Genomic DNA, 12,239 nt, shown 5'->3' with positions numbered 1-12,239 from the left:
CCCCATCGCGGGTTGAAACCGGTTGGAGTCAAAATAAATAATGCGATTGTGACTGTCATTTTGAATAATTGATTAGTGGTGGTGGTGGTGGTGGTGGTTAGTGTTTAACGTCCCGTCGACAACGAGGTCATTAGAGACGGAGCGCAAGCTCGGGTTAGGGAAGGATTGGGAAGGAAATCGGCCGTGCCCTTTCAAAGGAACCATCCCGGTATTTGCCTGAAACGATTTAGAGAAATCAGGGAAAACCTAAATCAGGATGGCCGGAGACGGGATTGAACCGTCGTCCTCCCGAATGCGAGTCCAGTGTGCTAACCACTGCGCCACCTCGCTCGGTGATTAGTGGTCATAATGTTTTGGCGGATCAGTATAGCTGGAGTGTAGTCTTCTACGCAAGTGAAACGTGGACAGTTCAGACAAGTAGATAATAAAAGTGTACGAAATGTGGTGCCAAGGAAGAATACTTAAGGTTCATTGGATGCATCCTGAAGTGTCAAGGAATCGACCGTTTGATAAGGGGGATGTGGGGGGAGCAATTTCAGAGACAGACAAGAAATGAATGCAGTAATAAGGTTCAAATGGATGTAGGCTGCGTTAGTTATTTGGAGACGGAGAAGCTTGCACATGTCAGGCTACCAGGGAGAGCTGCATTTAACCAGTCTTCCGTCTGAAGACCACAACAACTACATGAATAATGAATAATACACGAAATTCACGGAAAATCTCATCAGATTACGCGGATGGGAATTTGGGCGACGCTTATGCAGAATGCGCTCACAGTGTAGCAGTATACGGCATTTGGCAGTAGCGAGGTATAGGCCTGTGCGCAGTTGTCAGAACTTGCGTCGGCCACCGGACCGGTTGGCTGCTTGCCTGGTTGCGTAACGCGCGGCTGCTCTTGATATTTGCAGCCGCGAGGTGAAAGTGAGCCGCCGGCTGACCACAAAACGGCTCTCTGGGTACGTCCGCCATGTGCGCACGCGTGGCGGATGCGAGTAACAGCCGCTCAGCAAGTGTTGCTTTTGCGCAGGCGCAGTCAAATGTAAGCGCCTTCCTCTCACAACAGCCAATGAAGCGATTTTCTTTTACCCTCCATTCTATCTCTGAAATGGTGGTGGTGTAAGGTAAAATGGAGCTCTCTTCAGCCAGTTTTTTATGATGCCGGTTTCACATTCTTTACGTCATTACTTGCTAAGAAATAAGTTCGTAATGCAGGTTGAAAGGAGGAAAATGTTAATATACCTATTTTGTAATCTTGGCGTTACACTTACAGCTGAGGAAAAACATCTCTGCAGGAAAACATCAGGTGGGATTATTTGCCTTGTGTCACGGCATTTTGCGTTCTATTACATACTATAGTTAATGTATTGTTAATATCTGTTGTCATGGAATCACATTTTTTTTGCTGGATCATCCCATGTTCTAGTGTTGTGGATGATCTAAGAAGGACCTCGTTTATTTCTCCTCACTAATTATGAGTAACTGGTGAAATGTGTCTAATGTAGCTTCTCGAATGACGTGAGGGGGCGTATCCGTGCTTGAAGTTCGATACCTGAAGGTCTTAGGTTCGTGCTGCTCTGTGAGTCTGCCCTGTATTTCCTTTGTATTGAGAGTTTCATGTAATAATGCGGTACGGAAGTCGTATGAAAGGTCTCCAGTAATTTGTAGAAGTAAGGCTGCTGGGAAGTTCGGACATTATATACACTGACGCGACAATGGTGTAAAGGACGACCAAGCCGTACCACACACCGCCAATGGTAAATAAAATGTCGTGTGACTAGGGCCTCCCCTCGGTTAGACCGTTCGCCGGGTGCAAGTCTTTCGATTTGACGCCACTTCGGTGATTTGAGCGCCGATGGGAATGAAATGATGATAATTAGGACAACACAACACCCAGTCCCTGAGCGGAGAAAATCTTCGACCCAGACGGGAATCGAACCCGGGCCCTTACGATTGACATTCTGTCATGCTGACCACTTTTTTTTGTTGATCTCATTTTGTTCTATATTGTTCGTTGAATTTGTTCGTGGCGGACGTCCGAAGACACTCGTTCAGGTTGTTCGTTGATCCGTTCACTCAGTTTTTTATTACAGAGGGTAGCTAAACTCTCTGACCGAACACGCTGAGCTACCGTGCCGTCTGTGAGGATGAAATGATGATGATTAGGACAACACAACACCCAGTCCCTACCACTCAGCTACCGGGGGCGGACAACCGCCTCTGGTACACTTACTGTACAGACGCTGGGACTTCTGCGTTCCACATTTGTCAGTCACCCTCGACTACAGGAAAAACGGCCTCGTATATTGTCAACCACTGTGAACGGCAACATGTCGATGAAAGGGGGCGCTGTCGACTATCGCGAATTATTACGACGGATAGATGATCCGTGGTTCCTCAAATTACACGCCAGTTAAGCGCTCGGCTACGACAGATGGTAAAAAGAAATGCCGCCCACGAACACCTGATCGCTATGGAGCGTAGAAACAACCGTCCCACTCTCGGCCACAAAGCAAAGACATCAGCACGTCCGCAGGAGCACCACTACACTTAAATGATACAGGATTTGGGGTGGATATCATTATAACAAAGGCGTTTTTCGTTGTGGCGAAATCTTCTCATAAAATTTCAATCACTAACTTTCTCCTCCGAATGCGAAAATATTTTGCAGACACCGACTTAAATAGGGAAAAACGTTCACCATAACAAAATAAGGGAATAATAGCTCGCACCGATAGATATAGGTGTTCGTTCTTTCCGCGCGCTGTACGAGACTGGAAAAGATAATTATTGTGAAGGTGGTTCGATGAACCCTCTGCCAGGCACTTAAATGTGACTTGCAGAGTATCCATGTAGATGTAGAAATTATGGAATACGATCGTCTGGCTTGATGGGTTGTGGTGCGCGGCGCAAAGGGAGTCGGATTAAGTCCAATACAAGACGAGGCGATGTTTTCCCCATGTCACTAGGCACGGCAGAGACAGGCCTATTCATCTGGACGACATTTACAAGTGGCGCCGTTGGCCCGCTGATGTTTATGACATCATCTCTCACTGGCTACAAATCGACATCTTCATCTACATTCCGCAAGCTGCACTGCCGTGTGATGAATATCGTTTTTAACATTAGCACGCAGAGACCACACCGAGTCAAGTGGCGCAGTGGTTTATACAACGGACTTCCATTCCGAAAGACGACGGTTCAGATCCACAATCGGCCATCTACGTTTAGGGCTTCCGTGATTTCCATAAATTTATCCACGTGAGTGCCGGAATGGTTCCTTTGAAACGCCACGGCCCATTTTCTGCCCCGCCTTGAAACAACATTCCGAGCCTGTTCTCTGTCTATAATGACCTCCATGTCGACGGGACTTAAAAATCAAATTTTCCTTTTTTTCTTCCAAATGGCAGTTATGCCTTAATGTAGGAGAACGATAGTTCCATCACGATCTCTGAAAAAATATTCATCACGCGATAGTATGAAGCCCATTACTAGCGTCAAAACGTTCGTGGACCGCCTGGCGGGGAAATGGTGCATCTTTGACTTTTTGAAATATAAAGAAGCAATTCTTTGTACCTCTTCTAAACATTCTAAAATCTTGTATACGCACTTTTTTACACACTGCATACCTAGGAGACATTCATCATTAAAAATTTGTGTTCTTTTAGGTTGTTTTTCCAATTCCCTGGCTTTCGGGACGTGCCCATTCAGCCATCTCAGTAGCGAAATATCGATGATGACGATACGAACGTACGGAAAACACAACACCCAGTCCCAGAATTCCTTTAGATTATGAGTCATCCTTGGTATAATGCACGACCGCATGTTGCAGGTTCTGTACAGGCCTTTCTGGATACAGAAAATGTTCGACTGCTGCCCCGGCCAGCACATTCTCCAGATCTCTGACCAATTGAAAATGTCTGGTCAATGGTGGCCGAGCAACTGGCTCGTCACAACACGCTTCACGAAGCATTTTTTAATGATTTGTATATATCAGAAGTCAGAACTGAACTCTTGCGAAAGCCTGTCTTTGCCTCTCGATTTTTTTTATCAGTATTCTAGCGTCTCTTCAGGATGACTTGAACTGGCTATGGTACAATAATGTTTCGGATTACTCAAAGAATGGCAATATATACACAAATTTCATATGAATATTCATTGAATTTTAACGGCCGATTTTTCAGAGTGGTTATTGGGAAGCCCCTCGCCTGAAACTGCAGTATAATGGCAGCATACATTCCGCGTTCTGTAACGATTTGCAGTGAGCGTCGTTGGCATTCCATTTAAACAGATGAATGTCGTTAAACATGTAAAACTTTACAACCGCGGTTAAAACCGCTTTCACTCTCTCGTATTCTCACTTATATCCATCAGCTCCAGCTTCAGTGAATTGTATGAAATACATTTCTTAGTTGCCTATTCCAGCAGAGCTGCAATTTATTCTTTTGTATGGTATGCTTTTTCCCCGTTACTAGTTTTGACCATGGCTCATTTTCAAGCGGAGTCTGTATAATATCAATCTTGTATGCACATTATGCACATAGATGTTAAGTTTTTAATGTTATTTATTAAGTTGTTGTTGTTTTTTTTTAACGTCCCGTCGACAACGAGGTCATTAGAGACGGAGCGCAAGCTCGGGTTAGGGAAGGATGGGGAAGGAAATCGGCCGTGCCCTTTCAAAGGAACCATCCCGGCATTTGCCTGAAACGATTTAGGGAAATCACGGAAAACCTAAATCAGGTTGGCTGGAGACGGGATTGAACCGTCGTCCTCCCGAATGCGAGTCCAGTGTGCTAACCACTGCGCCACCCCGCTCGGTGTGTTATTTATTAACTCAGACATTATTAACTCAGACATTACTTTGCTTTCTCATATTTATGATATAACTGTGTAGCTTTCGGACTATCGGTCTGTTTTTATGTCAGAAATATAGCCTGTGATGAAAAGTTACTGTAACTTTATTCCCTACGCACAGCGAAGAATTCTGACAATGTTCTTAATATATTTTTTATGTCGAAGTTCTATTTGTTAGTTTAAAATTCATTGCCAAATGTCCCTACCCATACACCTACCCTTTTCCGCTCTATGAACAACTGAAATACGATTATATATTTTCTATACCTTTATAAAGACAATCACATGAGATTTTCACAGTGCCGTAAGCGCTCCTGACCAGCCAGAAGTCATCTTCAGACTAAAGGCACGAGAGGCAATTAGTTTCCGTTCCCTTGTCGACAAGGAGTACTCCACGAAACACTAGTTCGCCCGATGCTTGAGTCTTGCTCCTCAGTCTCAGACACTTACAGGGGAAGGTAAAAGGGTGGGAAAGAGAGACTAAGACTTAAAGCAGCAGGTTTCGTCACGGGATCGTTTAGTTGCCGCGAGAAACGTTATGACGCTCAACAGACTCCAAAGGCAGTCGCTACAAGACAGGCCTTGTCCATCAGGAGAGATTTGCTTCAGAAATTCCGAGAGAGTCCTTTCTGAGAGGAATGAGAAAACGTGGGCGACCTATTGATTCCTGTTATGTACGCAAGGCAAGATTACTACGACAAGATTACTACGACCGTAAAGCCAGACAGATTTGATCTCAGACGTAGAGCTGCCGACAATCGCTCTAACTACTCGTCATTTGCGAATGGAGCACGTAAGTGGGGAAGAGATAGTGGTAGAAAACGTACCACTGCCACACCCTGTAATGAGTTTTGAGAAGTATGTATGTAGACGTAAAAAGTATACATGACAGGGTTTCCTATCTGATCATTTTAGATAAACAGTTAAAGAATCAGATCATCCTAACAGCGCAAGCATCCAATCTACTAATAAGATTAATAAACATACCTGTAAGAATGAAACTGATGATCTCTCAGATTAAGATCATTGCAACTTTGTAAAACGTAAATGCACCAGAAAGCAGTTCTGACGTTGTCTTTATTAATGTAAGCAAGACTTACAATAAATAAATAAATAATTAAACATGAAAAGAGATGAAAATATAGAAACAAAAAAAATAAAAATATAAAGGCCACTTTTGTAGCACTTGTCGAACTACTAGAAACGTTTGGCAACCTTTAAAATACCTGCAGACACCACAATGATAGGTATAGACTACAGGGAAAGATGGGTAATATATAATATGAACAAGAAGGCACAGGGAACAGTCATAATGCAAGGCCGAGAGGGAAGTGGTCATATTAAAAATGGCACAAGGAAGGATGCCGTGTTTCCGAACTGTCCAACCCTCATATCAAAGAAGCAAAGAAAGGATTAAAAGAAAGATTCAACATTGTGATTACAATTCAGGTTAGAAGAATATACATGCTAGCATTCCCTGGTAACATTGATATCCTTAATGAAAGTGAGAAAGGTTAACAGGACCTTTGAAGAATAGCAGCAGATATTAGCTTAAAAATAACTTGGCAACAAAATTAAGGGCACTGTAATACGCGAAGTGAAGGAAATCAGCTACCTTGGAAACCACGTAATGCATTGCGAATGGAACAAGAAGCACATAAGAAGCAGATAAGTGCAATGAAAGAGTGCATTTCTTGAGAAAAGAAATATGCTAATGTCAAACATAGGTCCTAAATTGGGGAATAAATTTCTGAGAATCCACACCATTTGACCAAAACAGTGAAGCACCTAGAAATGGAGGAGGAAACGAAATAAAACTTCAGGGTTCAGGGGTGTGGGATGTTATTTCCGTAATTACAAAATCATTTGAAACTTACAAAAAATTTGGCAGTATGAGCCGACAAATCTGTGTCAGATAGCACCCCTCTGGCCACGAATGAATGCATTAATTCGTTTGGGAAAGGTGTTATAAGGCCATTGTATTTCCTCTTGAGGCAAACTGACCCACAGCCGTTGTAACTGGTCTTTAGTATACCGTATACTGGCTCTGGGACGGAGTGGATGTCCGAGTTGCTCGAAGACGTGTTCCATCGGGAACAGACAAGGGATCTCTTGCTGGCCACATGAGTATCTCAACATCACTTAGCCGTGTGAGGCCAAGCACTGTCCTGTTGTAAAATGCCACCACGATACTGTCGCTTGAGAGGTAACACATGGAAGGGATGTCCGTGATGTACCGTTATGCTGTTTCCTCAATCACTATTAGCCGTGACCTGAAGCCACGCCCCTTGCTACTGTGACCCCAAGACTAACACCGTTGTTACTCTCGAGAACATTGGAAGAACAGGATATCTCTCCAGACCCCCGCATACTCGGCAACGATGCCCAGTTCAGAATCGAGAATGATCGCATCACACAGGGCGACGCTGCTCATAAGCAGTCCATGCTTTCCAGCCATGGCACCAGTCCAAATGCGGCCGTTTACGGTGTGATATTAACGGCAGTCTTCACAAGGGACGATAATTCCCTAGTCCGACTGCCGCTGATCTCCGACCAATGTTGCAGGATGACAGCATGACAGGCGCAAGTGTAAGTGGTTATGATGTACGGCGATTGTCCTGCGTGGCAGTCAGTCGTGGTCGACTATTCCCATGCAGTCGTGGTCGACTGTTCCCATGCAGTCCAACAATGGCGCCGGCCGTTGTGGCGTAGCGGTTCTAGGCGCTTCAGTCGGGAACCGCGCTGCTGCTACGGTCGCAGGTTCGAATCCTGCCTCGGGCATGGATGTGTGTGGCGTCCTTAGGTTAGGTAGGTTTAAGTAGTTCTAAGTCTAGGGGGACCTCAGATGTTAAGTCACATAGTGCTTAGAGCCATTTGAACCAACATTGGGCCACTGTCACATCCGAATAGTCCACAAACCTGAATATTGCGTAATTCAAGCAGCGGCCCCAAGAGAGACCCACAATGAGGCCCTTTTCTAAATCTCAGTTGCTGATAACCTGGTCTTACAGGAATACAAGACATCACAGTGCTCCTCACTGTGAGCAATCAACATCTGATGCTGTTCACGTCCCTTATACACTGATCAGCCAAAACACTATGACCACATACCTAATAGCCGGTATGCCCACCCTTGATACAGATACAGCGGTGATGCGTCATGGCATCGAAACAATGAGGTCTTGGTAGGTCGCTGGAGGGAATTGGCGCCACATCTGCTCATACAAGTCACCTACCTCCAGTAAATTCGGGGGAGGGGGGCGATGAGCTCTGACACCACTTGTAATCATATCCCAGATGTATTCGAACGGGTTAAGATCTGGCGAATTGGGCTGGGGGGGGGGGGGGGAGCGGGAGCGGGGGGTGCAGGGCATCAATTGCAACTCGCTGTCCGCTACTGTGTTCCTCGAATCACTCCATCACACTCCTGGCCTTGTGACATGGCGCTTTACCTTGTTGGAAAATGCCACTGCTGATCGTCATGAAGTGGTGTATGTGGTCAGCAACCAGTGTACGATAATCCTTGGCCTTCATGGCGCCTTGCACGGGCTCTACTGGACCCATGGATGCCTACATGTACGTTCTCTAGAGCAAGATGGAGCCGTCTCACAGTACAAATGTCAAGGAGCTGTTACCCTAGAAGACGACGGATTCGCGCCTTCCCATTGGCATGATGAAGAACATATCGGGATTAATCCGTCCATACAACGCTCCGCCACTGCGCCAGCATCCAGTGCCGGTTGTCAAGTGCCGATTTCAGTTGTTGTTGCTGGTGTCGGTGTTAACATATGCATGGGTCGTTGACTGCGTAGGCCCATCGTTGGGAGTGTTCGGTGCACTAAGTTCAGACACACTCTGCCCAGCATTAAAGTCTAATGTTTTTTCCGCCACTATTCACCGCCTGTCCTGTTTTACCAGTCTGCCCAGCCTACGATTTCTGACTTCTGTAATGAGGCATGGTCGCCCTACCCCGTGACGTTTCACCCTGGTTTCGCCACGTGTGAAGACACTCAGTACAACACTCCTCGAACACTCGACAAATCGTGGAGTTTCCGAAATGCTCGTTTGGAGCCTCCGGACAATCAGAATCTGTCGTCTGTCAAACTCCGATAGATCGCGCGCATTCCCCCATCTACATAAGGACATGATGTTCACTGATACTACACGCACTAAAAAGCAGTCATTTCTCGCCTGGTGACCCTGCCATCGCCTGAGCGGGTTTATATGAATAGTAGGGTGGCGATCATTATGTTCTGGCTGATAAGTGTATACCGTACGAGGCTGGGTAACGAAAGTAAACATAAACAACGATAATACACACTGGCGGTCGTTCTAACTGTCGCAGAGAATTATAACTAATTATTTACATAGCCACCTATGGTGTTTATTTGCACGTAGTCAAGCTGACATGCGAATATGTCTTTGGGTGCTTCGCTTTTTTCCTCAGGCAGTGTACAATTGGACACAGATTCGTATAGAAGTGAAGTATGTACTGTGGCAAACTGGAAAGACGAGTACCGGAGCATCTGAGATGTCTTGTTATAGAAGGATGCTGGTTGTCGCGTTGACTGCTGAGACGGGGAATGAGGTTTTCCACAGAATCAGCGAGGAAAATATGTTTGGTTGGCTCAAATGGCCCTGAGCACTATGGGACTTAACATCTATGGTCATCAGTCCCCTAGAACTTAGAACTACTTAAACCTAACTAACCTAAGGACAGCACACAACACCCAGTCATCACGAGGCAGAGAAAATCCCTGACCCCGCCGGGAATCGAACCCGACCGGGTACCCGGGCGTGGGAAGCGAGAACGCTACCGCACGACCACGAGATGCGGACAAAATATGTTCGGTAAACACTGACTGAAAGGAGGGACGTGATGATAGAGCATGTGTTACGACACAAGGAAATTTATGTAATTTCAATATTTTGTTGGTGAAAGGGCCAGCGACTCATATTTGAACAGGGGCTACTATTAATTCAGGTTTCTGTCACAACCGCTTACAATTTCTGGGTGGCGATTATTGTCGAACGTTCATACTCCGACCGTTGGCTGCATTTCAAGTGCCTGTCAGAGCATTATTCCACTGATACACAGGTCTTGATTATGTGGAATTATGGTGTAGCAAAAAACACTTGAATTGCTGGCAACGGCCTGAGAATGAACTTTAGCGTTCGAAACTAGTCACCACCAAGAAATTGTACGCAACTGTGACAGAAACCTGAATTCGTACGTCAAATAATTGAGGATGTCGGTTGTAAATGATACTCCGAGATGAACAGCTGTGCACAGAAAAGGAAACCATGGTGAACTAAACAAAGCAGTCATAAGTCTGCCCGAGAGGTCTAGGGCGCTGCAGTCATGGACTATGCGGCTGGTCCTGGCGGAGGTTCGAGTCCTCCCTCGGGCATGGGTGTGTGTGTTAGTCCTTGGGATAATTTAGGTTAAGTGGTGTGTAAGCTTGGGGCGATTACCTTACCAGTTAAGTCCCATAAGATTTCACACACATTTGACATTTTTGACATAAGTCTGCAAGATTTCTTCTTCAGCAACAGAGCTGAGGTAAATAATTTTATAGGAAATGTCCCGTGTTGTTTCGGTCATCAGTACTGAAGTTTGTATGATGCAGCTTGCCAGTTACCCTAATCATTTCAGCAAAATCACGGGAGTGGAATTAACGGCGGGTGAGCTCAGACCAACCAGAAGACTAGTAGCAAGGAGAAAAAAATTGAAATATGCGAACAGAACAGTACAGATGACGTTTACAGTATTGGCTTTTAATTATACTCTTCTCTGTCCTCTTCGGTCTGTTGGAATCTCCACTTGGCGGGGCGCTCATTGTTGTTTATGACGCGCTGTTGGGGGATTTCGCGGAACAAGGGTGCGCGTGGGCAGCCTGGTAGGGAAAAAGCACTCGACTTGTGGGGGAATCCCCGGAGAGGAGCCGTAGCAGCGCTTTGGCCGCACGCATGAGCGCCGCCGGCTGTGCTCTTTTTAACAATAAGTGGGGCTGTGGGGCCGGGGCGGACTTCCGGCGCAGGGCTGCCAACCACTCCTGGCGCGCCGCAAGCGCCGCTGCCGGGCCTGGCCGGGCCGCCTCGGCTGCCAAGTGGGGCGGCGTTCCACTTCAGCCGCCTCCACAAAAAAAGAAAGGAAGAAGAACGGGGAGCAGTCTGGCCAATCGACCGGCGTCCTCCAGTTGTTCTGCTGACCTACGCGTCTCTGAGCTAATCCAGAGGTCAACAGGTCTCAATCACAGCAAAGGCTAGCAGTACTCTCTCATTCTTCTCTCCATGTAAGTTGCATCCCTTACGAAGTAAGACTAGCGTTGCAAATTATTCTGTTACTAGCTGCAGTGCCTGGCGTTGCCCGGGATGTTTAATATCTGCCACACAAAGTGGTTGGCCCCGTGCCTTGTTGATAATCATAGCGAATATAATAGCTTTAAACCGAAGGACATATTAAATCACTGGGTATCAACGGAATGCGAGGAATGAATATGTCTTTGTCTATAACATACCCCATTATGATGGTGGTCTCCATTCCGTCGGCAATAGGTTCTTCAAGGCCAGCCTTGTTCCACTGCATATGAACCTACGGCAACTAATCAATAAATCAGAGCTTACAATCTCGTTTCTGCCAATTTCTCGAGATTTCGCTCGTAGTGCGTTCTAGTGATTTCTGATGGTAGTATCTTCAAGACGGGTATTGCCGCTGCAATTCGTTCTTGCGATAGGAACTGCGGTCACTTTACTACGATATATTTCGTTTGTTAGGGATTAAATTTTTCTCTAATTTCCTTCATTGTTTGATTTGAATGTAGAAATTTGAAGTAAAACTGCCAAGAATTCTGAAGTAAATCGCTCAAATACTTTCGATATGTTTGGTAATAATGTTTCTCCTTCATATATATATATATATATATATATATATATATATATATATATATGCAGCCTATGTCCACTCAACCGGGTTCGATATGGGATCGTGTAGAAATTTGATGTAAATCGGCGGCCAAGAATTTAAAGATTTTTTGGTAACGGTATTTCGGTTTTATATATTACATACATGTATGTTTCAGTCAGATTACGAAATCTGATGTAGACAATGGTCTCCCTCTTGTCTTCAAAGTAAAGTGTCTCAAAATTTTTATCAAGATCGGAATAAAACTGTAGATCAGTATGAATCACAAATGAACAAACAAACAAAGTCCTCCGTGTCTTAAATAGAGAGAGAGAAGATGGCCTTCACGTGGACTCCATTAAGTCACCTTGCAGCCTCTTGCGTATTACTGTAACGCCCTGTCATTAGACACGGAGCTGTAAATTGTATAAGGGAAGGATGCGAAAGGGAATTGTCCGTGATCTTTTCGATGAAACCATCCCAG

At 45.4% G+C, this 12,239-nt stretch overlaps 1 protein-coding gene across 1 annotated transcript in view; it reads right to left on the bottom strand.

Moving 5' to 3' along the window:
* LOC126481872 (mucin-2) overlaps positions 1-11,440 on the bottom strand; it is a 265,151-nt gene extending 253,711 nt beyond the window's left edge. The window contains exon 1 of the mRNA XM_050105831.1: positions 11,373-11,440. Coding sequence (XP_049961788.1) covers positions 11,373-11,440 — 68 coding nt within the window. The remainder of the gene's footprint in view (positions 1-11,372) is intronic.
* Positions 11,441-12,239: the final 799 nt, after the last annotated feature.

This window comes from Schistocerca serialis, chromosome 5 (assembly GCF_023864345.2).
Source record: "Schistocerca serialis cubense isolate TAMUIC-IGC-003099 chromosome 5, iqSchSeri2.2, whole genome shotgun sequence".
Lineage (NCBI taxonomy): Eukaryota > Metazoa > Arthropoda > Insecta > Orthoptera > Acrididae > Schistocerca > Schistocerca serialis.
Note: the sequence above shows the minus strand (reverse complement) of the source record. Positions and strands in the feature narration are given on the sequence as shown.